Source organism: Entelurus aequoreus, linkage group LG12 (genome assembly GCF_033978785.1).
Source record: "Entelurus aequoreus isolate RoL-2023_Sb linkage group LG12, RoL_Eaeq_v1.1, whole genome shotgun sequence".
Lineage (NCBI taxonomy): Eukaryota > Metazoa > Chordata > Actinopteri > Syngnathiformes > Syngnathidae > Entelurus > Entelurus aequoreus.
The window spans coordinates 17194141-17222009 of NC_084742.1; the positions used below are offsets into that span (position 1 = coordinate 17194141).

The window sequence follows — 27869 nt, forward strand, 5'->3', positions numbered from 1 at the left end:
CAGTCTAAAACAGCCTCTTTGTCAATATAAACATGTATTAAACAATTATATTTGCATTTTACTTTCACATACAAAGTCTCCAAGGCAGAAGCATATTAGAAAGTATCCAGTAACAAACGTGTCCACATCGTTGAACTTATTGTGTCCTGAGCTTAACTTTATTAATTATTGTGACCGCTAGATGTCACCAAAAAACAACAATTATTTCTTTACTTCAATTTGTAGACAGCATACATCTTTTCCAGACAGTTAATAATGAATAGGACAGTGTTTTTCATACCTGTCATTGTTTTCTGTATGACTAATTTCACTTTATCAAAACTTTTCTAACATTCCACACTACAAAATATGTAATATTGGTATCGGCCAAGGCCCAAGCTTCCAATATCAGTATCGTATCATAAGTGAAAAAGTTATCAACTTAAAACCAATCTTATGTAGTTTTGGACTTTCTCTAAAAAATATATGCCTTGTTAAAAAAATAATAATAAAGATGACGACTTATATTTGTCATCTTACTTTATATGTAGTTAAAATACACACCGAGAGGGACAAGCAGTAAAAAATGGATGCATGGATGGACTTTTAAAAGATGTGTCGACTTATATTAAATGTCGTCTTATATGCTGTCAGAAAAACAAAGAAAAAAACCACATTTTTTAAATCCTTTTGAAAAAGAGTCTTAAAAAGTGTCTTTCAGAGTGACTTTTGCTTTAGATTTTTTTTTTTTTAAAGACCTTGTAAAAAAAAGGTGTCAAGTTGTCAATTTATAATAATTGTTGTCTATTATGTAGTTAAAAAATAAAAAATTATGTTTTTCTAAAAAGAGGGTTGTCTTAAATTCAGCATTGTTTATATGTGGTCCATTACAGGGTCTGGTATCCCTCTGACATTTTTTTCCGTCCAGGTGCCAGGCTACCGTCAGGATCAAGTTGAAAAAGGCCTGAAGCTCTTTGGTCAGCTGATCAACAACAAAGTCTACCTGCTGTGTTTCATTCGCACGCTGGAAGCCCAACGAGGTTTTTCTATGCGCGACCGCGGCAACGTGGCCTCGCTCATCATGACGGTGCTGCAGAGCAAGCTGGAGTACGCCACCGACGTCCTCAAGCACCTGCTGTCCGACCTCATCGACCGCAACCTGGAGAGCAAAAACCACCCCAAGCTGCTGCTGCGCAGGTACAAGAAAAAAACTAACTAGTAATAATTCATAACAGCACAATAATACTTAATTGTTAATAGCTGTACATGTTTACATTTTACACATGATGTGCTAATCAAAGATCCTCCAAATGTGACAGGAGTTATCAAGTGGTTTTAAGGATCTAGCAAAAACGCTTGTCAAAGACCCTCTATATATGACAGGAGCGCTTTTTTGGTTTGGGATGTAGGAAAGACGCGAGTCAAAGATCCTTAATGTGACAAGGGGGCTCTATAGTTTTGAGGATTTAGAAAAAATGCTAGTCAAAGATCCTTAATATGTTAAGGATGCTTATCAAGGATAATCTGTGTGACAGGAGCGCTCTCGTAGTTTTGAGAATGTATCGTACTGAATGGATAAAAATGCTAGTCAAAGATCACTGCTTGGCACTCAGCATCAAGGGTTGGAATTGGGGTTAAATCACCAAAAAAATGATTCCCGGGCGCGGCCACCACTGCTGCCCACTGCTCCCCTCACCTCCCAGTGGGTGATCAAGGGTGATGGGTCAAATGCAGAGAATAATTTCGCCACACCTAGTGTGTGTGTGACAATCATTGGTACTTTAACTTTAACTTTAACTTTAACTTAATATATACATGGCAGGAGCTTGTAAAAATGTGAACCAAAGATCCTTTATGTGTAAGGAGTGCTCTACTGTTTTTAAGTAATAGCAAAAAATGTTAGTCAGATGCAGTATATGTGACAGGAGCATGTTAGCGGTCTTAAAGACTCAGTAAAAACAGGACAGGAGTGTGACAGGAGTACTCTGCTGTTTAATAGCAAAATGCTAGTCAAAGATCCTCTATATATGACAGGAGCACTCTGCTGTTGTTCAGGATATAGCAAAGACGCTAGTCAAAGATCCTCTATGTGACAGTGATGTAGTTGTAATCATGCAAGTTTAAAGACAACACAATGATAGATGTTGTCACCAATGATCATCTCTGCTGTGATGATTTAATTTGTTACGACCAGCTTATAAGGGCTTTAAGGGCGGACCCAGAGTCAAAAGGGGGTGGAGCCTGTTTGTACCCATCCCTCCTACAATAGCATGTTTTTCAGGATACAAGCTGTTCCTCGTCTTCCTTTTCCTCTTCTTCTTCTTCTTGTCTTAATTTCTATTCTCAACTTGACTTTTCCTGTCATCATCTCGCTTCCTCCTGATGACTAAATCGATGTTTAAAAGCGAGTGAGCAGCATATCTCTGGCACAGCATCTGAGCGCCACTACCCACTGATTCCTCATCCAAGAAGTGTGTGTGTGTGTGTGTGTGTGTGTGTGTGGTCCTCATCGCCGCACACACACACACATCTTCCATCTGTCCCATCTCAACCTGTGCTGAAGTATAACTAACAAGAGCCTTTCACTGCCATCTGTCGCAGCCTCATCATCATCATCATCTTCTTCTATATGTGTCTCCATACTTTTCATTTGATGCCTTTTTATTTTGCAGCCAAGGCTGCGTTCACACTAGCTAATCTAGACTGCACCGAAAAACAAACAAGTCTGAACTTTGCTTGGTGTTCATATTTTTGTCGGAGGACCAGAGTGAAGCTTTGCATCAAGTAACAACTTGATTGGACTGATCACGTCACTAGGAATGGGTACTGAAGTCGGGGCTTCAGCAGGTAAAATCCAACATTACCTTTGTTGCTCATGACGTCATGTCCGGTTGCACTCAAACACTTGGTTGAGAAACAAGCACTCAGACCGGACTCAGCTGGACCGCCTTGAGTTAATGTTACAATTTTCCATGACAACAAAGCAAACAAGCCTGATAGAAATCACTCAAAAGTAAGGCAATTTTTTAAAAATCTGCTAGCTTGATGCTAATTTGGATATGCCATATACATGCTACCAATTTGCATTAGTGATTTTGCAGCCCTTTGAGACACTTCTGATTTAGGGCTGTATAAATAAACATTGATTGATTGAATGAACATTGATTTTACATGGCGATTTCAATACCGCCAAATTTGGTAATGAAAACTACAACTAAGGTGCACTTTACAATTAAACAGCTGGTGTGTAGTAGGGTTGTACGTTATTCCGGTATTAGTACAGTACCGCGATACTAATGAATCATTTTCGGTACTATACCACCTCCTAAAAGTACCTTTGGTGGATCTGCACCTAACATCCACTGTAATGATACCAAGTACAGTAGCGTATCTAGTCGATACTACTATGATTACGTCGATATTTTTTGGCATCACAACATTTTCTGTCGTTTTTAAAAAAATGTATATTATGGTATGTCTGTCTATCTGTGTTGGCCCTGCGATGAGGTGGCGACTTGTCCAGGGCGTACTCCGCCTTCCGCCCGAATGCAACTGAGATAGGCGACCCCAAAAGGGACAAGCAGTAGAAAATGGATGGATGGATTATGGTTATAAACTCAGGAAATATGTCCCTGGACACATGAGGACTTTGAATATGACCAATGTATGATACTGTAACTACTCGGTATCGGATTGATACCCAAATTTGTGGTATCATCCAAAACTAATGTAAAGTATCAAACAACAGAAGAATAAGTGATTATTACATTTTAACAGAAGTGTAGATAGAACATGTTAAGAGAGAAAGTAACCAGATATTAACAGTAAATGAACATGTAGATTAATAATTCATTGTCTACCACTTGTCCTTAATAATGTTGACAAAATAATAGAATGATACAATACACAATATGTTACTGCATATGTCAACAGCTAAATTAGGAGCCTTTGTTTGCTTACTTACTACTAAAAGACAAATTGTCTTGTGTGTTCACTATTTTATTTAAGGACAAACTTGCAATAAGAAACATATGTTTAATGTACTCTAAGAGTTTTTGTTAAAATAAAGCCAATAATGCAATTTTTTGTGGTGCCCTTTATTTAGAAAACTACCAAAAAGTGTCGAAATAATGTTGGTACCTGTACCAAAATATTGGTACCGGGACAACACTAGCAAACACTTGCAAATTTTGTGCAACTTTTTTGGAAAAGCTGCGACAAAATTACACACAAAAAAGCCTGCAAAGTCCTGCAGGGATTGGTCAAATGACACAAAAAGGGTATCGTCTGAGACCGCTTGAGAGAAGGGTCTCAGCCCGCCTTTAAGTCAACTCTGGTGCGGTTCACTGGAGCTCCAATGTGCGTGGAATGGCGATTACGTCCCAATATTTTTTGTTCCTGTGGTCGGTGGACCGCTTAAAACGCCATATTCCCCCCAGATTGTGTTAGAGCAGGGATTCTCAAACTGTGGTACACAACCAATAGTGGTACGCCAAAGAGTCACTTAATTAAATGACTAGTGTTTTATTTTCCTATATTGAAACAAAGTGTTAGGCAGCACCGTAGCACAGGGGTTAGTGCATCTGCCTCACAATACGAAGGTCCTGGGTTCGATCCTGCGCTCGGGATCTTTCTGTGTGGAGTTTGCCTGTTCTCCCCGTGACTGTGTGGGTTCCCTCCGGGTACTCTGGTTTCCTCCCACCTCCAAAGACATGCACCTGGGGATAGGTTGATTAGCAACACTAAATTGGCCCTAGTGTGTGAATGTGAGTGTGAATGTTGTCTATCTATCTGTGTTGGCCCTGTGATGAGGTGGCGACTTATCCAGGGTGTACCCAGCCTACCGCCTGAAAGCAGCTGAGATAGGCTCCAGTGACCCCTCGCGACCCGAAAGGGACAAGCGGTAGAAAATGGATGGATGGAAACAAAGTGTTGGTGTTCAAACTTGGTGTAACGTTAGAGTGGCCAAAAACATTAGTTATACTTGTTAAATAAAACCTCTGCCTTGTTTTTAATGAATACTTAGAAGTACAACACTACTGTATTTTAATGTTGGTCATTATGGTGGTACTTGGAGAGTCAAGTGTTTTCTGAGGTGGTAGATGGTGAAAAAAGTTTGAGAACCACCTAGAGATTGCCACGTTAGGATACACACACACACACACACACACACACACACAAAGAGAGAGAGAGAGAAGGAGAGGGACACCTGCTGGAAGGAAGAAGTCAACACTATTTCCCTCCGCCTACTTCCATCCTTTTTGTTGAGGAAATGGAGAAGATCTCTGATTACAAAAACATGAAAGAAGGGGATCAAACGCGACCCCCGTGACCTTGTGGCGGGCACAGCGAGAGGCTGCAAGTTAATCCCCTCCCCCCAGGTGCGGTGTAAGGGCTGGCACCGCCGACGTAAAGTCCCTTCAAGTGGACGACGACAAGGCTGCTGCAGGTGGCCGACAACAACCACACACAATGGACGCTAATCCTGAAATATTGATGTCTGAAGCTGTGTGTGTGTGTGTGTGTGTGTGTGTGTGTGTGTGTGTGTGTGTGTGTGTGTGTGTGTGTGTGTGTGTGTGTGTGTGTGTGTGTGTGTGTGTGTGTGTGTGTGTGTGTGTGTGTGTGTGTGTGTGTGTGTGTGTGTGTGTGTGTGTGCGCGCGTGAGGGAGAGAGAGAGAGCGAGCGACCCCTCAAGGATACACGACACCCTTTTTGTGGGTATTCATTGACTCTATTGTAGATGGATAAAATGTCAGCGCAATGAAAATGAGGCCACATCAAAGCCTTTAATTGCTTTGCACGGTCTTTTATATGTGCTATGATGTTGAATATTAATAAAGGGACAGAGTGACATTTATTTATTATTTTGATTATTATGTGGTTTGTGTGCAGGACGGAGTCTGTAGCGGAGAAAATGCTGACCAACTGGTTCACCTTTCTGCTCTACAAGTTCCTCAAGGTAATATTTGTGATTTGTAGTAGTTGTTAAGGGCACTTAAAGCAGGTAGTACAGTAGTCACATGGTAAGTAGACTCTTAATTTAGTCTGAAATGACAACGCGACACAAAATATGACCAATAATGTCCTTTTGAAGCCAACGTTTATCGTAACATTAATATTTATGACTTTTAATAGTTATTGTTTTATATTTGTCACCACATGTTGCCATTTTTTTCCCATTTAAAGCATGCAGCACATTGTCACACTTTTACTGTTTTGCTGTGGTATATAAACACTTTTAAATATGTGTTTAGTTTTTTTTAATTAAAAAAAACATAACTCAACTGATCTATTTAAAGGTATAAAAATATCATGCCGAAGCGGTTTGGATTGGCTCGTTTCAAGTGGAAAACAATATTTATATACAGTATCAAACATTCATAAAATATATTAAATGAAGTAGTAAAGTAAATACAATTAAATGTTATAATAGTAGTAGCAGTAATAATAATAGTAATATACATTTTGGATTTAGTTGTTAGTTTATTTAAAAAAACAACTTAATTTTGGATTTTTTTCAATAAAATATGGAGTTATATAACAATATTGGCCTGTTAAGTAAAAAAAATTAAATTAAATAAGATAAATTAATTTGTATTTGACATATTATTGTGTTCTTAAAAGTGGAAACAAACATTAATGTACAGTAGAACCTCGATTTACAAACATTGTAATTTAAAAAATGTGTTTTTATATTTATTTATGTAACTTTGTTTTGCTGCCCTCTTGGCCAGGTCACTCTTGGTAAAGAGATTTTAATCTCAATGAGTTTTTACCTGGTTAAATAAAGGATAATTGTTTGATTGAAAAGTTTGTATAGTGAAGCAAATGTCTCCATAAGAAACAATGTATAGATGAATAATGGGTTCCAGCCTTGACAAAAGTCCATATTTTAGTTAAGGTTTGTACACTTTGAGCACAATATGAATGGCTATTCAGTACTGTATATCAAACAAACATAACGAGGTGGACGAATTAACTATCTCTTTATGAACAATCCAAAACAACGACGACGACAAGCTGCTGTCTTCTGTATGCGTTGCTCTGGCAACACGCACACACGGAAGTCCCTTTGGTGGTCTCACAAACCATCAGCAATCACAAACAATCCTTAAGTTTAACAACCATATTGTCACAATAATAAATATTTAGAAAAGTAAAATCCACCCAGATTATCATTGGCAGAGGAGCAGAAGAGACAGCAGCGGCCAGGAAGAGAAGGAAAGGGGCAGAGGGAGGAGCCGTGTGTGCCCTTGTGCTGCTGAACGACCGGTAGCGTCTTTTCCTGTGCTGTGAAATAAGTCTCCATCTGGCATCTTTTTCCGGAAACGTCCAGTCTCATCACAATTAAAACTTGCTGTGTTCATCAATTCCTCCATACTTGTGAGCGCAATGAATGTGCTCCTTACAAACAGTATTTTCCTCAGTGATTCCCTTCTTCTCTCCACACTAGTCTCTAGAGTTTTTGGGACCCCTATTGAGTTAGCTAAATGGTCAAATCTTGTCAAAAGGCGAAAAAACACAGAAAAAAAAGGCACACACGCTGAAGCACTGAGTAATGGCCAGTATGTACTATGCAGCAAGTCAATTGTAGGGCTCCACCTCCGCCACAATGCTGTGCCCTGCTTTTTGCCTGCAGGCGGAACACAAATCAATGAATGAAGCGTTCGTACACAGAGACAGGCAGGCGCATTGCTCAAAATAAAAGTTGGTCAACCGAAAAGTTCTCAAATAGAGGGGTTTGTGAATCGAGGTTCCGCTGTAAGTCTCTAGAGATGATTTTGAGAACACATAAACTGTCTAAACGTGTTGTTTTGTGCAGGAGTGTGCGGGGGAGCCGCTCTTCTCGCTCTTCTGCGCCATCAAGCAGCAGATGGAGAAAGGGCCTATTGACTCCATCACAGGAGAAGCACGTTATTCTCTCAGCGAGGACAAACTCATCAGACAACAGATCGACTACAAGACGCTGGTGAGGAGGGAGAGTTTCATGCAGTGACACTGGCCGGCCACTAGAGCGGCGATATCGCTGCGCTGTTTATGAGCTGTCAAATAGGCTTGAGGTGTTTTTTACTTAACTTGTTTTTTTTAGCTCAACCAAAAAAGTTATGGTTGTTTGTTAGGGAGCAGTATCACATTATCACCAATTAAAAATATTTAGACGCACATTCTAAGAGTTGGTGGTGCACAGTTAAAAGAAAAAAATGTTTTTTGGCCACCAAGTGCATACATTTACTGGATGAAAGTTGCCTAACTAGCAAGATTTGGCGCAAATAATGGATTATTGTGTGTGGTTAGCATCGGGGGTAAAGGCTGCAGTGACACAGCAGATCCAAAGGGTGGAGCTGTGGTTTGTGAAACAACGCACATTGCTGCCACCTACAGGAATAGAGTAGAAGACAATTTTAGTACTTTTATTGCATACACAATCAAGGAGGTTTTAAAGCGTTGTGCGATTTGGCCCCTCAGGTGGTAAACTGCATCCACCCTGAGAACGAGAAGAGCCCAGAGATCCAAGTGAAGGTGCTTAACTGTGACACCATCAGTCAGGTGAAGGAGAAGATGCTGGACGCCATCTACAAGAACGTGCCGCACTCGCACCGCCTCAAGGCCTCAGACATGGACCTGGGTATGTCACTACTACTACTAGTGCTAGTACTGCTACAACTACTACACTACTTCTACACATACAGGACTATGTTTGTTTTTAGGGACCATATTATCTTGACTTACGAGTGTTTTGAGGCAAGAGCTGTCTCTCAGCTAATTGTTAGGCTCTAAGCAAAAATTGGTGTTACGAGCCTTCCCACCACTAGTTGGCGGAGTGAATGTCACAGTGAACCCTGTAATATTCGAGCAAAACATCCGGTTTTACTAGCTACCATTAGCTTATCGCTAGAGATGGACATAACTTTGTTTTTCCAACCATGTGAAGGAAGAAAGTGGGTGTGAAAGACAGTGCTGAGAAGAAGAAGAAGTGGATGATATACATTGAATTACAGAAAGACATCATCAAAAACATGAAAGAGCGTGTAGCTAGCTAACTTGATGAAGCAGTTGGAGCATAGAACTGCTGGTCTGCTATTTAAACGGCAGATATATATCCATGAAAATCTGGAGAAGCTGCTGATGGTGTGTTTGATAGAAAAGCACATTTAAAAAAAAAAAAAAAAATTCCATAAAGAAATACAATCATGTGTGTATCCCTGCAGACTGTATTGATCTATATTGATATATAATGTATATATTGTGTTTTTTATGTTGATTTAATAAAAAAAAATAGTTAAAGTACCAATGATTGTCACACACACACTAGGTGTGGTAAAATTTGTCCTCTGCATTTGACCCATCCCCTTGTTCACCCCCTGGGAGGTGAGGGGAGCAGTGGGGAGCAGTGGGCAGCAGCGGTGCCGCGCCCGGGAATCATTTTGGTGATTTAACCCCCAATTCCAACCCTTGATGCTGAGTGCCAAGCAGGGAGGTAATGGGTCCCATTTTTATAGTCTTTGGTATGATTTGGCCGGGGTTTGAACTCACAACCTACCGATCTCAGGGCGGACACTCTAACCACTAGGCCATATTTTATTTTTTTTAGTTTCTCGTGCGGCCCGGTACTAATCGGCCCGGCCCGGTGGTTGGGGACCACTGATGTACGGTACTTAACTCATGTAATATTTGTATTATTTTTTTTATACTCGTTTTAAAAATGGGACCCATAACCTCCCTGCTTGGCACTCAGCAACAAAAGGTTGGAGTTGGGGGTTAAATCACCAAAATGATTCCCGGGCGCGGCGCCGCTGCTGCCCACTGCTCCCCAAGGGGATGGGACAAATGCAGAGGACAAATTTCACCACATCTAAGTGTGTGTGTGACAATCATTGGTACTTTAATCTTAATCTTAATGTACATATTGTCATATAAACAAATAATTAAAAAAATAAAATAAAAATAATAATATAATAAATAAATGTAAAAAAAAACAACATTTAAGCAAATTAAAATAGTGTTAAATTTTCTAAACTATAACTATTATTTATTAGTCCAATAACAAACTTAAACAACTTTTTTCCACACATAATAAAGAAAAAGCTAATCCCTTGATTATAGTTTGAAAAATAAATGTTTCTGCTCAAGAATGAAACTCTTAATTTGACATCCTAATCAATAAATAACAATAACAAATATATTCTATGATTACAAATTAAAAGCTTCCCATTGCAGAAATATGAATAATAATACATTGGTGAAGCACTGCATATTATATTTGTAGCACAGCAGTAGTTAGCTCATACTAATTTTTTCTTGTTGATTAAATTCTCAAAACAACATAATTTGGTCTCTTTTACGTAACTTGTGATGTCACCGCAATATGTGTTTGCCTGCAGAGTGGCGTCAAGGACGAGGACAGCGTGTCATCTTGCAGGATGAGGACGTCACCACCAAGATCGAAGGCGACTGGAAGAGGCTGAACATGCTCGCCCACTATCAGGTAATGAGCATAATAACAATCATAATTATCATAGGAGCATGTTTACAGAGTTTTGGAGACACATAAGAAAACAAAGGTCCTCACATGCGCAAAGAGATGTTAATAATGTGCTTTCTAACACTGATAGCGTTCACTCCAATAAGCCACGCCCCCTCCTTGCAGTGTGAATACACACAATAGTGTGTGATAATTGATGATATTATGTGTGTGTGTGTGTGTGTGTGTGTGTAGGTGCCCGACAACGCAGTGATGGCCCTGGTCCCCAAGCAAGTAACGGCCTACAACTCGGTCAACAACTCCACCGTGTCCCGAACGTCCGCCAGCAAATACGGTAAGTGCGAGTCAACAGAGGGCGCTACGGTTAGCATCACAATCTACGGTTAGCATCGCAATGATTGGTGGTTGGTCCACAGAGAACATGATCAAGTACACGGGCAGCCCAGACAGCCTTCGCTCGCGGACGCCCATGATCACGCCCGACTTGGAGAGCGGCGTGAAGGTGTGGCACCTGGTCAAGAACCACGAGCACGGCGACCAGAAGGAGGGCGACCGCGGCAGCAAGATGGTGTCCGAAATCTACCTGACCAGACTCCTGGCCACAAAGGTGAGCTTTGTGGAACTGCTGTGGGAAACGCCAGTCAAAGATCATCTATATGACAGGAGTGTTGTTCCCAGGGAACGCTGCAGAAGTTTGTGGACGACCTTTTCGAGACTATCTTCAGCACGGCGCATAGGGGCAGTGCCCTGCCGCTCGCCATCAAGTACATGTTCGACTTCCTGGACGAGCAGGCCGACAAACACAGCATTCATGACCCGCACGTGCGACACACGTGGAAGAGCAACTGGTGAGCTCACCTCCGGTCACCAAAGTACTACACTATAGAGCAGTGGTCCCCAACCACCAGGATCGATTGGTACCGGGCCGCACAAAAAATACAAAAATTCAAAAAAACATGTTTTTATTTTTATTAAATCAACATAAAAAACACAAGATACACTTACAATTAGTGCACCAACCCAAAAAACCTCCCTCCCCCATTTACACTCATTCACACTCATTCGCACAAAAGGGTTGTTTCTTTCTGTTATTAATATTTCTGGTTCCTACATTATATATCAATATAGATCAATACAGTCTGCAGGGATACAGTCCGTAAGCACACATGATTGTATTTTTTTATGACAAAAAAATAAATAAAAAATCCCCCCCCCCCTCCCCCAGTCCATGGGACAAATTTTCAAGCGTTGACCGGTCCGCAGTAACAAAAAGGTTGGGGACCACTGCTATAGAGCACTACACTCTGCAGTACTACACTACACTACACTCTGCAGTACTACACTATAAAGTACTACACTACATTCTGCAGTACTATACTCTAGAGTACTACACTATAGAGTACTACACTACATTCTGCAGTACTATACCATAGAGTACTATACTACATTACACACTGCAGAACTGCACTATAGTGTAATGTACAATAGTCTACACTATACTACACTGTGCAGTACTACACTATAGAGTACTACACTACATTCTGCAGTAGTATACTATTGAGTAATATACTACATTACACTCTGCAGTACTACACTATAGGGTAATGTACTATAGAGTTCTACACTACACTACACTGTGCAGTACTACACTATAGAGTACTACACTATACTACACTCTGCAGTACTACACTATACTACACTTTGCAGTACTACACTATAGAGCACTGCACTCTGCAGTACTACACTAAACTATAGATCACTACACTATACTACTCTATGCAGTAGTATACTCTAGAGTACTACACTATAGAGTATTACACTACATTCTGCAGTACTACACCATAGAGTACTATACTAAATTACACTCTGCAGTACTACACTATAGAGTAATGTACAATAGAGTCTACACTATACTACACTGTGCAGTACTACACTATAGAGTACTACACTACATTCTGCAGTACTACACTATAGACTACTATACTACATTACACTCTGCAGTACTACACTATAGAGTAATGTACAATAGAGTCTACACTATACTACACTGTGCAGTGTATTGAGTACTATACTACATTACACTCTGCAGTACTACACTGTAGAGTAATGTACTATAGAGTTCCACACTATACTACACTGTGCAGTACTACACTATAGAGTACTACACTATACTACACTCTGCAGTACTACACTATACTACACTTTGCAGTACTACACTATAGAGCACTGCACTCTGCAGTACTACACTAAACTATAGATCACTACACTATACTACTCTATGCAGTAGTATACTCTAGAGTACTACACTATAGAGTATTACACTACATTCTGCAGTACTACACCATAGAGTACTATACTAAATTACACTCTGCAGTACTACACTATAGAGTAATGTACAATAGAGTCTACACTATACTACACTCTGCAGTACTACACTATACTTCACTCTGCAGTACTACACTACTCTTTTCAGTACTACACTATAGAGTACTACACTTCACTATACAGTACTACACTACACTCTGCAGTACTACACTATAGAGTACTACACTGTACTACACTATAGAGTACTACACTACACTCTGCAGTACTACACTATAGAGTATTACACTACGCTATGCAGTACTACACTATAGAGTACTACACTATACTACACTCTTCAGTACTACACTATAGGATACTACACTATACTACAGTATACTACACTACGCTCTGCGGTACTAAACTATAGATTACTACACTATACTACACTCTGCAGTACTACACTATATAGTACAACACTATTTTACACTCTGTGGTACAACACTACTCATTGACTCATTATAGCCACATAATATTGAATCCAATAAAATTAACATTCATTTTTTTCAAATGCAGTTCCGCTCGAATGCAGCTGGGATAGGCTCCAGCCACCCCCGCTACCCGAGAGGGACAAGTGGTAGAAAATGGATGGATAGATAACATTTTAAAAGTAATGAGGAAAATACTTTATTTTTCTCAATTATATTAATAATGTGGAATATATTGTATTTTGTATCTATTATATAAATACTGTGGAATATATACATATTATTTTTTATAAATTATATAAACATTGTGGAATATGTTTTTTATAAATTAGAAAAATGTGGAAAATATATTTTTGTATCAATTATATTAATAATGTGGAAATCTATTCTTATTAGTTATATAAATGTTGTGGAATGTATATTTTTACAGAAATTGCTTATTTTATGATCATGTTATTACATTTTATAATGCCTTGATCTTTAGGCATTATGTGCTAGTGTAGATGTGACGTAGGAATAAAACAGTATTTATTTCGTATTATTAATTGACTTTATATATTTCTTATGGTTTTCACTTTGTGCTTTAAAGTACCAGTAGAGTGAAATAACAAGTTGACTTTATATGCTTAATTGTGTTTCATTGTATCCATTAAACCATATTCAATTGTATTTTCAATCAGCAAAATGCCACAAATTCAGTCGGCCATTTTGAACATTCCGCTCCGATTGTCTTCGGCAATTTCTGTAGAGTCTATAGTAACGCTTCTGCACTCTTGACCATACTATCAGATCAGTCATACTGGAAATACACAAAAATTGGAAAGAGGTGTGCTGTTTATCATTCACAATCCTTGTGTAAGACAAGAACACACATTCTTGGCTTTTTTGATGCATTCGAAATTGTTAATAGATAGCTAACAATTGAGTCAACAGATCGAGGGTCCTCCATTGCACCCATAAAACCTTTTAAAAAAAACATCCAGAAAGTGCCAACAATACTCTATTTACATGTTGTGACCTGAAAATTAACCAAGTATGAGTGATATTGTTATTCTAAGCGCCAACCCAAACGGACTATTTTGTGGCGCATTGATAGCGGTGAGCTAATGCTAGCTTACACTGCTATTGTTGACACACTACATCAGCAGCTGCTTCTGCTTTGTCTCAAACTTGCTAAAAGTAAATTCTACATTATAATTCATGCATCTCTCATCTGGTACAAATCCCAGCGAGAGTGAAAATATTACAGTAAGTGTTTGTTTTATTTTAGTTTATTATAGTTAGTTTGTATGTTCAAAGCTGCAATTGGCTTCTAAAACGTATTGCTCATCCTCTTTGTGTTCAGGCTCAAAAATATAAGGTCCTGGAACATAATTTTTCCCAAAGCAATTGTTGTTGGCTCTCACAAGGTCTGCCTGATTAACATTGTTGTTGATGGGGAAGGGATCTGTGGTTCCCAACGCTACATCATGGATCACGTCACTGGCTTTCTCAAAATGGCTTGGGAATCTCCGTGAGACTGATACTGTTTTAGTCATATTTATTCATTTGCAAACTTTGAAAGTCTGTTGTTGTCATAAATCAGACATATAAAATAATAGCTTCAAAATAGAGGCAACTTGATTATCCACTCTACTGGTACTTTAAACAAGGGGTTCTTTACCTTTTTGACTTCGAGGCCCAACATTCACACGACAGAGGGGCTCGGGGCCCACTCAATTACTATATTGACACAGAATTAGTCATCTTACTCTTAATTTTAATCATATTCAATAATTATGTCCAACCTAATTACAGTTTATAAACTTGTCAAATATGAAAGCATGTGTTAATCACAAAGATTATTTTCAAGGGTTAGGTCAGGCTGATTAGAAAATAAATTCTAATCAAATATATTGCAAAAGGAAGGACTCATTAAAACGAATGAAAAACAACATTACATACAATTACACAGTCCTAAAATAAATACAACTAAAGTAAATTCATGAGTAATAGAATAGAATAGAATAGAAAGTACTTTATTGATCCCTGGGGGAAATTCAGCACCACAGTTCGCTCACAATAGACAATAATAATTATAAATAATATAATATAATATATATAATATATAAATAATATGAATATATTCTACATATACTCTACATTTAAGTGCAGTCAAGGAACATAATAATAATAATAATAATAACTCTAATAATAATTTATGTTTAACTAAACTTTCAATAAAATTAAAGTGCAAATGAAAGTACAGTTTCACCAATTTAGTCATATATTTTGCGCTTAATAAACTTCTCTATGACTTTGGCTCCAGACTTCTTCTGTTTGTTTGATATTGTCATTACTGCCACAAGTGGTGAAAAAGTGTATTACAACTGAACCACTGCGGCCCATATGGACTATAGCTGAGAAATATATTTTTTGTCGGCCCTCAAGGGGGGCGCTCATGGTCCAGCAATGGGCCCTAAGGTTAAGAAACACTGCTTTAAACTAAATGTTGTATATAATTTACAATGACAATAAAATGAATCTATTGTTATTTTTTATACATTGTGTAATAATGCCTTTTAGCGTGCAAACCTACTTTTCCAGTAAATGAATAAATAGTATGTATTTATCAAATCAGTTGTACGATCATTTCAATTTAAAATGTTAAAATGTAATCTGTTTAAGAGTGACCATGGTTTATCATTAATATGGTTTATTGTTACATCCTTAAGCTGGCGGTTAAAAAAGTCATTTTTAAGCCAGCATGAAAGCAGCAAATAACAGACATTTCCTGCACACTTGATGGTATTATTATGTGTGCATTATTATGTGTGTTTTTATGAAAGAAGTCAAAGAATAGGGCAGCTGGGCCGGCTTAACGTCAGCCTAAATATCCCTTCAACTAATCCCTGTAGATTCTTGCATTCATTTCCAAGTCATAATGCAGACTTTGACTTCCCTTTTGTGCCAAATCCTCTTGTGCAGGATCTTAATAGCTTAGTGGGCGTGGAGATTTCAATGACTGCATTTCCAGCTTGCAGCAGTTTGTGCTGCGTCAGCAACAATTGTGAGGCCGTAGTGAAGCGTGTCGCATTATTCATGAGACAAATGATGACAAAGTTGTGGTCAATCTGCAGCCTACCTCTGCGTTTCTGGGTGAACGTGATCAAGAACCCTCAGTTTGTCTTCGACATCCACAAGAGCAGCATCACCGACGCCTGCCTGTCCGTGGTGGCTCAGACCTTCATGGACTCCTGCTCCACCTCGGAGCACCGCCTTGGGAAGGACTCGCCCTCCAACAAGCTGCTGTACGCCAAGGACATCCCCAGTTACAAGAGCTGGGTAGAGAGGTGAGCCCAGTTTAAGGAGGAGTTATTCCTCAGCCGCTCCACAGGGGGGCAGCACCACTAGACTAGAGGAAAGAGAGACTTGTTTGTGTGCAGCAGAGCAAGTACGACTTGAAGCGATTTTACAGTGGATCGTTGTTGTAAGATATTTTAATACAAAACATTTTTTTAATTGAACCAGCAGTTTTGGGCTATCACGGCGAGACACTTTTAGTTGTTGACTTTTTAAAAGAGGATAGAAGTTGAACCGTTGCTTTCATATGTCAAAATTATCCCAATTTTAATGACCTACTGCAAAAACATACATCAACGATCCTTTATATGACAAAGCATTATTCCACTTTTAATGATCAACTTCAAAAACAAATGTCAAAGATCTTCTATTTGACAAATTCATCCCGTTTTTAATGACGGACTGAAAAACCACGAGTCAGAGATCCTTTGAATGACAAAGTCATCTCCTGTGTTTAATGACCTACTGCTAAAACATTAGTCAAAGATCCTTTGTATGGCAAAATCATAACCCGTTTTTAATTACTTACTCCAAAAACACATGTCAAAGATCCTCTATTTGACAAACTCCTCTCATTTCTAATGATTTACTGCAAAAACACACATCAACGATTCTTTAAATGACAAAGCATTATTCCACTTTTAATGATCAACTTCAAAAACAAATGTCAAAGATCTTCTATTTGACAAATTCAATCAATCAATCAATCAATGTTTACTTATATAGCCCTAAATCACGGGTGTCTCAAAGGGCTGCACAAGCCATTCATCCCGTTTTTAATGACAGACTGAAAAAGCACGAGTCAGAGATCCTTTGAATGACAAAATAATCTCCTGTGTTTAATGACCTACTGCTAAAACACTAGTCAAAGATCCATTGTATGGCAAAATCATAACTTGTTTTTAAATACTTACTCCAAAAACACATTGAAAAGATCCTCTATTTGACAAATTTCTCTCATTTTTGATTACTTACTGTGAAAACACTAGTCAAAGATCTTTTATATGACAAAATCATAACCCGTTTTCAATGACTTACTCCAAAAACACATGTCAAATATAATCTATTTGACAAATTATTCTCGTTCTTATTGACCTACTGCAAAAACACACATCAAAGATATTTTAAATAACAAAATAATATCTGACTAGTCAGAGATCCTTTAAATGACAAAATTATCTCCATTGTTTAATGACCCACTGCAAAAACACTAGTCAAAGTTCTTTTATGTGACAAAATAATATCCTGTTGTATTGGCCAACTTAAAAAACAAACAACAAAGATCCACTATTTGACAAAATGATCTCGTTTTTAATGACCTACCGCAAAAACAGCAGTCAAACATCCTTTATTTGACAAAATCATAACTTGCTTTTAATGACTTACTCTAAAAACACAAGTCAAAGATCCTTTATATGTCAATACAAGTCCCGATATTAAGTGAACTACTGCAAACCCGAGTCAAAGATCATTTGTATGACAAAACCATCCTATTTTAAATTACCTTCTGCAGAAACACAAGTTAAAGGCCTACTGAAATGAATTTTTTTTATTTAAACGGGGATAGCAGATCTATTCTATGTGTCATACTTGATCATTTCGCGATATTGCCATATTTTTGCTGAAAGGATTTAGTATAGAACAACGACGATAAAGATTGCAACTTTTGGTATCTGATAAAAAAAAAGGCTTGCCCCTACCGGAAGTAGCGTGACGTAGTCAGTTGAACATATACGCAAAGTTCCCTATTGTTTACAATGATGGCCGCATGAAGTGAGAGAGATTCGGACCGAGAAAGCGACAATTTCCCCATTAATTTGAGCGAGGATGAAAGATTTGTGGATGAGTAAAGTGCAAGTGAAGGACTAGTGGGGAGTTGAAGCTATTCAGATAGGGAAGATGGTGTGAGAGCCGGGGGTGACCTGATATTCAGCTGGGAATGACTACAACAGTAAATAAACACAAGACATATATATACTCTATTAGCCACAACACAACCAGGCTTATATTTAATATGCCACAAATTAATCCTGCATAAAAACACCTGCGTGTTTGTTACGCTAGCTCCTAGCTCCTCTGCTAGCTCCTAGCTCCATAGAACACGCCAATACAATTCAAACACCTGATCAACACACACAATCACTCAGCCCAAAAGACCGTTCACCTAACCCAAGGTTCATAAAGCTTATATATTTTAAAAAAGTTACGTACATACGCAAAAAAAAGTTGCGCACATACAGTCAAGCGATCAAATGTTTAGAAGCCAAAGCTGCATACTCACAGTAGCACGTCTGCGTCTTTGTCATCCAAATCAAAGTAATCCTGGTAAGAGTCTGTGTTGTCCCAGTTCTCTACAGGCGTCTGTGTATCGAAGTCAAAAGTCCTCCTGGTTAGAGTCTCTGTTATCCGAGTTCTTCCATCTTGACTGCATCTTTCGGGAATGTAAACAAAGAAGCGCCGGCTGTGTACTGTTGTTGCTGACTACGTTCGAAAAATACGTCCATTTCGCACCGACAACTTTCTTCTTTGCTTGCTCAGCTTCCTTCTCCATAATGCAATGAACATGATTGCAACAGATTCACGAACACTGATGTCCAGAATACTGTGGAATTATGAAATGAAAACAGAGCTTTTTCGTATTGGCTTCAATGTGGAAGGCATACCCGTGTTCGCCGGGCTACGTCACGCGCATACGTCACCCTCAGAGGCGTTTCGAACCGGAAGTTTAGCGGCAAATTTAAAATGTCACTTTATAAGTTAACCCGGCCGTATTGGCATGTGTTATAATGTTAAGATTTCATCATTGATATATAAACTATCAGCACTGCGTGGTCGGTAGTAGTGGGTTTCAGTAGGCCTTTAAAGATCCTCTATTTGAAAAAATCTTTCCCCATTTTTAGTGACCTACTTCAAAAACACTAGTCCAAGATCCTTTGTGTGACGAAGTCATCCCGTTTTCAATAAACTAATGACAGAAAAAAGGCCAAAGATCCTCTATCTCACAAAATTGTTCCCCATTTTTAGCGACCTACTGCAAAAACACGCAACAAGGGTCCTTTATATGACAACATCATCCCGTTGTTTATTACCTACTACAAAAACAAAAGCCAAAGATCCTTTATATGACAAAATAATCTACCCTGTTTTATTGACCTACTGCAAAATCACTAGCCAGAGATCCTTTATATGACAAAATAATCTACCATTTGTATTGACATACTGCAAAAACACTAGCCAAAGATCCTTTATATGACAAAATAATCTACCATTTTTATTGACATACTGCAAAAACACTAGCCAAAGATCCTTTATATGCCAAAATAATCTACCATTTTTATTGACCTACTGCAAAAACACTAGCCAAAGATCCTTCATATGACAATATAATATCTCTGTTTAATGACCTACTGCAACAACACTAGCCAAAGATCCTTTATATGAAAAATAATCTACCATTTGTATTGACCTACTGCAAAAACACTAGCCAAAGATCCTTTATATGACAAAATAATCTACCATTTTTATTGACATACTGCAAAAACACTAGCCAAAGATCCTTTATATGCCAAAATAATCTACCATTTTTATTGACCTACTGCAAAAACACTAGCCAAAGATCCTTCATATGACAATATAATATCTCTGTTTAATGACCTACTGCAACAACACTAGCCAAAGATCCTTTATATGAAAAATAATCTACCATTTGTATTGACCTACTGCAAAAACACTAGCCAAAGATCCTTTATATGACAATATAATCTACCATTTGTATTGACCTACTGCAAAAACACTAGCCAAAGATCCTTTATATGACAATATAATATCTCTTTTTAATGACCTACTGCAACAACACTAGCCAAAGATCCTTTATATGACAATATAATATCTCTTTTTAATGACCTACTGCAACAACACTAGCCAAAGATCCTTTATTTGATAATATAATATCTCTTTTTAATGACCTACTGCTAAAACACGAGTCAAAGTTCCTTTATATGACAAAATCATCTCCCATTTTCAATCAATAACTTCAAAAAACACTTTGAAGATCCTCTTTTGACAAAAACATCCCATTTTAAAAATTACCTACTGAAAAAACCCAAGTCAAAGATCCTTTGTATGATAAAATAATCAGCCATTTTTAATGACGAACATCACAAAAATACATCAAAGATCCTCTATTTGGCAAAACGATGCCGTTTGTAAAAACCTACTGCAAAAACACAAGTCAAAGATCCTTTAAATGGCAAAATCATTCCCTATATTCATTGAGCTACTGCAAAAAAAGATTGTATTGTGTTGAAACAAAATGTAAATGCTAATCATGTCTTCTTTCCTGTCATGTCATGCTGCACACGTCCAAAAACAAAAAACCTCCAGTTGGATTAGAAATAAGCAAAAGAATTAGCAGGTGCTAACTGTTAGAATAATTGTTTCTAAGTTATCACAAAAACTTTGTGTTACATTGAGAAGCAAAAAACATGTCTTTGAACCTACCAAGAAGAAGGCTTGTAAAACTCCACTGTGTAGGATGGAAAGCAACATGAAGGTGTTCTGTTTCTTTCATGTATTGTAATCAACAGAAAGATATTGTCGTGACCCAAGAACTACAAAGCGGAGAGGAAGCAGGGCCTGACTCCCCTCCAGGCACCGCTTTTTTGAACTCTTTTACGACCTCTTTTTTGAACCGACCTTTTCTTTTGAACTGTTTTGTAATCAAAGGCGATGGCTGTTTACGACCCCCGTCCCTTTGGAAGCAACTGTTGCCATGTGGTCAGGGGAGGTCCAAATAAAAGAAGGAGGCGTACAATCTTTTGGCAGAGCGTAATGACACTGTACAAGGGTACAGATGTACACGTTTCTCCTCACTGAGCCAAATTGAATTCTGTCTCTGTTTAATTCTTTGCTTCTTGTCTTGTTTAATAGATGTCATCAGTGCTTGAACCTGACACTAACCAGCAATGCTAACGTGTGCTCAGGTACTACTCTGACATCAACAAGATGCCGGCCATCAGCGACCAGGACATGAACGCCTACTTGGCCGAGCAGTCGCGCATGCACATGAACGAGTTCAACAGCATGAGTTCCCTGAGCGAGATCTACTCCTACGTGGGAAAATACACGGAGGAGGTACGTCCGACCGCCACTTCCTCTCTCCGGCCCACACTTCCTGCTCACGTCCTCTTTACTTCCCGCACGGCAGATTGTTTGTGCGCTGGAGCAGGACGACGCCGCCAGGAAACAACGGCTGGCCTTCAAACTGGAACAGGTGGTGGCCTTCATGACGCTGGAGAGCTGAGGACCGCACTTCCCAGCATGCACTGGGAAGAAGACCCCGAGTAGAAGAAGACCCCCCCCCCCCCCCCCCTCATCCCTGCTCCACACACTTGTCCTAAAAACCGAGCCGTGCCTGAGCGAAAACCTGTTCCTGTTGTTTTTCTGCTTCCTTACTTGTTTTCCCTGCTGCTGCCCCCTACTGGACACTTTTTACGTTGCCTTCGAGGATTTGCACTGGTGGCAGGCGAGCCAAACCAGAAGTTTACACTGAGCAAACACGCGGGCCTGAGAATGTTCCGCAACCTTCCATAGCTGGACTTTGCATTCAGACCAAGGGTGTGTTCAGGCGCCTGGTGTTTGCCGGTTAAAAGGAACGCTGATGAGTTGGAGCAAACGAACGTACCAGCCTGAGTACTTCCTTTTAACACTCGGGTGTCCAAAGCAAGGACATATTCCAATTAATAAGTCTAACAACAAAACCTTACAGATGATTTTCCTACGGCCCACTTCTTCTATACTGTCAAAGAAAATGTAGATTTTATGGTAAAAAAAAAATAATTGGCCAGAATTTTACGGTGTTTTTATATACAGAGTTACAGTAAATTGGAAAATACTACATTGCTATTTTTACGGTAAAATTCTGAGGACTGGGATTGTTTTTACAGTGCATTACTGTAAATGGAGAAACACTTCCACTCTTATTTTCATCCTAATAACAACTGATATGTTTACAGTATAATTCACTTTCGGTGCATCGTCTGTCTGTCTGGGTTATTTTACCATTTGGTCTTCATCTGACATTTTCAAGCCGATTACCAACAAAACTGAGTACTCCTGTATTTTTACCGACATTGCATTTTTTTTAGCATGTGAGTACAGTTTTACCTCCGTTTTCACAATGTCCGACGATAACCGAATTGTACGAAAACCGGAGCGATTTTTCCCACTGAATCCAATCCAGACACCCAAAAATATAAAAACAAAACATTTAATAGAGAATAATCTGACTGTAGTGATGCGTGCAGGGTAAAATGGATGAATGAACGTCATCACTTCATCTAACACTGAAAAAACCCCAAATCTTGTCGTTTCTACAGTAAAAAAAAAAAAAGCATTTAGATGTAAAATTTTGGCGACTGAGCTGTCTTTTTTACAGTAAAGACTCTCGTTGGCAAAGAAGGTGAGGAACAGATGAGGGAATATGAGGGGAGGTATTGCATTTTTCGGACCATAGGGCACACCGGATTATAAGGCGCACTGCCGATGAGCGAGTCTATTTTCATACAAAAGGCACACCGGATTATAAGGCGCATCAAATGTGTCATTTCATAATTTTTTTGTTTCTCCATGTAAAACACTTCCTTGTGGTCTACATCAGTGGTTCCCAACCACCGGGCCGCGCAAGAAATAAAAAAAATTAAAAAATATATATTTTTTAAATTAAATCAACATAAACACAATATATACATTATATATATCAATATAGATCAATACAGTCTGCAGGGATACAGTCCGTAAGCACACATGATTGAATTTCTTTATGAAAAAAATTGAAAATAAAAAAATTTAAAAACCCCCCCCCCACCCCCCGGTCCGTGAGACACATTTTCAAGCGTTGACCTGTCCGCAGCTACAAAAAGGTTGATGACCACTGGTCTACATAACATGTAATGCTGGGTCTTAGGTCAAAATATTGCATAGGTGATGTTTTACACACCATCTTCAAAGACGCTTTCCGACCGTCTCTTCAAGATGCGCCGTTTTGAGGGCCGTCTTATTTACGTGCCTCCACTTCGACAGCGTCTTATCTTTGTTGTACTTTTTAGCGCTTCCATAGCGAGTGTACTGACAGATATAAGGGAGAATTGTACGGCACTTTATATTAGACATGGCGACAGCGGAGGATGAATGCCCCACAACAAGAGGATAGAGAAAAAGAAGGAGCTTATTGACTACTGCTCGGACTACAATGCAGATCCCAAATGCACATCAGCAGGTACCAATCGGAAAGAAAAGTTGGTTTTGCATAATATTGCAAAACAAAACAATATGTCTCCTAATAGGTGCCATTTTGGAGTATTTACACACACAATAATAATACTTGTATGTTGAAGCACAGTACGTCTGACTACTAATGCTCCGCGATCCATCAAGCAGTGCGGCTTTGTAGTTTACCGAAGTCGTAATCAAATATTTTGACAGATTTTTGAACGCCGTGTGTAATGTTCTATATTCTCAATGAAACATCAACGTTTTGGTGTTGCTTGCTTACGGGTACTTGCTCGTGTCATTTATTGAACAGGCTTCAACCTACAGTCCACACGTATCTCTTATGTGTGACCGCCATCTACTGCTCACACTTATTATCACACCATGTACCAAATAAAATTGCTTCAAAGACAGAATTAATACGTACATTAGGCGCACTGTCCATTTTGTGGTGTGCATTTTAGTCCGTAAAATACGGTACTTTTGTACTTTGTGTTCTTTCTTGACTTCAATAGTGTTTCTCACCTTCTTTATCAAAGATTTATTTGACCCCCTCGGTGGCTTATTTTGCAGTCGTTCTTTGGGCACTCGATTCCACAGGATGATACGCAGTTGGACTAGTTTGACATTTCCTCCAAAAGTGAGTCATATGAAAAGTGGGGCATAGGAAAAACCGAGGTATGTCAAAGAAGTGTTGTGTGTCCTGGTTTGAACCCAAACAAACGTGTGAACGCACCCTTGGAGAGTAAGAAGGGCTCAGGAGGGACAAAATGCCCAGCGCACTTTGATTATTAGCATTAGCATTAGCATCCCTGCTTCCGTTTGGCTTACATGGCTCGCTATTAAGACAAAAAAAAAAAGTGGACTCCCTCTCAGAAGCACACTGTGGAACAAACAACATGCACAGACGCGCACAACAACAACAACAACAAGGGGGTAAAAAGCACCGACGCCCCGGGATGTTCTTACTTGTGTGGACTTTTTAAAAGTTGCTCAGCCTAAAAACCAAAGGAGCTTGATGACATTTTCACAAAACAAACAAACAAACAAACAAAAACAAAAAAAGTGCCAGCGAGGAAAAATCTAAAAAGAAAAAAACTTTTGTCTTCTTCATTGTGACGGGAAGCTGTGTGATACTTTCTGACCTCAGTTTGTGGAGACGCTCCTCCTGGTTCCTGTTTTTGCACAAGCAGATGGAGTGTAGCTGCAGACAAAGACGAGGAGGAGGGACGAGAACATTAAGACTTTTTGGATGTGAAAGACCACTTTCTACCCTCTGCCCTTTTCTTTGCCTTGACAACGTGCCCCGTGTGGTGATATGTGAATGTGAACGAGCGGCCCACCTTGGCTCCTTTTATTGGCTTTTTTTAAGCGCATGTAAAACCATTTAACTTATTTAAGGGGAAAAAATGAAGAAAAACAAGCCTTGCGAAGATGATGATGTGCTTTTTTGACTTTATTTTGCTTGACAGACTGGAGAGCGAGAAAGTGGGGGAACTTCTAGTGATTGTTTTAAGGTGGAACCTTTATTCATTCTGCAGAAGCCTAACGACAACAAACGCTTGGATAAAAAAATGCTTCAACTTTCATTTGCGAGCATTTGCTGTGTTGTCCTCCTCAGAAACACTCCACATATCAAAGACGTGCACGCGGCTGCGCTAATTAGCGGCGCCTTCCATGTAGCTAAAGGTCAACATTGTGTCCGAGTCCTGTGACAACGTGCAGTATCTTCCTTTGCGAGCACAGATAAAGTTTCCACCTTAAAAAAAAAAAACTTTTATAGGAACTGAAAAATCGTCCTGGTAGCACAGTATTATTAGCAAACATGTTAAAAAAAATACCTTTAGTAGATCATATTTGAAAGAGTATCTTATCAAGAGGGTAAAAGAAAAACAGCCCAGGGGGATAAAAGGTGAGCTTCTCTAACTTTGTTATAATTCATTGTATACCTGTGTATGTAAATATAATGCATTCCTATTTTGCAGTCCAGAACAAAATACTATTTGTAATATAGAATAAACTTTATTAAGAAACCAAAGCTTCACGATTTTTTGTTATTCACTAAATATTTATTCTTAAAAGAATGATGAGAAATTTCAGCGGATAACAGTGATATACTCTTTTTGTATTTGTTTAATTTTATGTATTACAATTTAGTTAATTTTTTTTTTTTTAATTAAATATTTTGTCATCAAATGTTACATTTTTTGTTAAATATTTTTTTCTGCTAATTTGATTTTAATTCTATCTTTAAACATCACCTATTTATTCATGAAAAAGGTATTACACAGTCCAGTAACCTGCTCTCTCCCTCTCCCTGCTGATTGGTGGAAAACAGCCACGCCCTCAAAACTGTCCCACTAATCAGGCGAAAGTTCATAATGAGATATTGTGCCTGTCGTTTCCGTGTCGCCTGATTGGTTCTCTCAGTTGAGTCACTGACTGTTTCACATCCAAGATAGATTAGTTCAATGGTAGCCACGTATGCATTTTAGGTCATTTTAAACAAACAATGAAATGGATAATCATAGATTTTGCAGATCTTATGCCGTACTTTCCGGGCTATAAAGTACACCGGTATTTAAGACACACACCAAATTTTAGAATGAATAAATAATTGTACATATATTAGCCACACCAGACCATACGCCACAGATATATACCAGTACGAGAGATTTTGAAAGTGTTTATTTACATACCTTAATTGTTTCCAAACGGTGCCTGTAATAAGGCAGTAAAACAGCTGATCAAACAAAACAGAAGTCATCGTCATGGACCCATTAGATGCGGAAGCTAGTTCTCCAATCAGCTAAACCGACTCAATAACAAAAATAATGCCATTTTAACTTATTAATACTAACACAGACACTCGCAAACATGTCGGCATATTCGCTAATGCTAACGATCTAGCATGATTACATTACAATAGCAAGAACAAAGATGCATGAAAACGCTCCTGCTGACATCACACATGGGACGGTTTAGTAAGGATGAATTGTTTTAGTTATATTGAAAATCTTACAAACGTTGCTTGGAGAATGCTTAAATGTAGAATGCTTTCGAGTAGAAACGCTATAGAGCAGTGATTCCCACACTTTTTTCACCAGGTGTAACAAACGCACCCAAGTTCCCCGTGTGTCTTTGCCACTACGCATTTAAGGAGTCACGGGTGGGACCTGATATTCAGCTGGGAATGATTAATACATTAAATAAACACAAGACATGTATAACTATCAGCCACAAAACAAACAGGCTTATATTTAATATGCCACAAATTCATCCCGCATAGCAAACAACTCCCCCCTCCCGTCCATATAACCCGCCAATTTAAATCAAACACCCACACAACACACTCAATCCCACAGCCCAAAGTTCATACAACACCTATATTTCCCCAAAGTGACATGCACGTAGCGTGACATGCACGTACGGGCAAGCGATGAAATGTTTGAAAGCCGCAGCAGTGTACTCACGGTACCGAGACTGCGCATCCAACTCAAAGTCCTCCTGGAAAGAGTCTCTGTTCTCCCGGTTCTCCACAGGCCAATGGAAAGCACACCAAAAAGGCGGATTATTCCAAGAAGTGGCTCCGTGGCAAAAAACACTGCGTCTGACAGGTGCTCCAGCCAGCGGCTTATGGGGACCATAATAGGGTTTCATGTTTACCACATTAATAGTATCCACCTTACATTTATCAACCAACCAACGAATACTGTAATTTACAGGACCTAACTTCTTCTCTACCCGCACAGGCCCTAACCATCTGGGTGCAAGTTTGGCAGAGAATTTACTTGAAGCTTTGGAAAGTGGGTGCGCCCTAATCCAGACCAGATCCCCAACTACAAAGTGTACATCTTTGTGTTGTGCATTATAATATCTGGCTTGTCGAGCTTTGGACGCGCCTACATGTCTCTCCACTTCCTCCTTTAGGTGTGTGTGTGTAAGTATGGTGTGATATGCAGATGTGTGTGGTGGTGGAGCTTTGTGCACCAGTCGTTCCAGGGGTC

General features: G+C 39.0%; 1 protein-coding gene across 1 annotated transcript in view; it reads left to right on the top strand.

Annotated features, from left to right (window-relative positions):
• plxna4 (plexin A4) overlaps positions 1-25451 on the top strand; it is a 376636-nt gene extending 351185 nt beyond the window's left edge. The window contains exons 22-32 of the mRNA XM_062064905.1: positions 908-1176; positions 5872-5938; positions 7802-7948; positions 8446-8605; positions 10362-10465; positions 10697-10796; positions 10879-11069; positions 11141-11310; positions 16371-16583; positions 21576-21726; positions 21800-25451. Of these exons, the coding sequence (XP_061920889.1) occupies positions 908-1176; positions 5872-5938; positions 7802-7948; positions 8446-8605; positions 10362-10465; positions 10697-10796; positions 10879-11069; positions 11141-11310; positions 16371-16583; positions 21576-21726; positions 21800-21895 (1668 nt within the window). The 3' untranslated portion in view covers positions 21896-25451. The remainder of the gene's footprint in view (positions 1-907; positions 1177-5871; positions 5939-7801; positions 7949-8445; positions 8606-10361; positions 10466-10696; positions 10797-10878; positions 11070-11140; positions 11311-16370; positions 16584-21575; positions 21727-21799) is intronic.
• The last annotated feature ends 2418 nt before the right edge of the window (positions 25452-27869 follow it).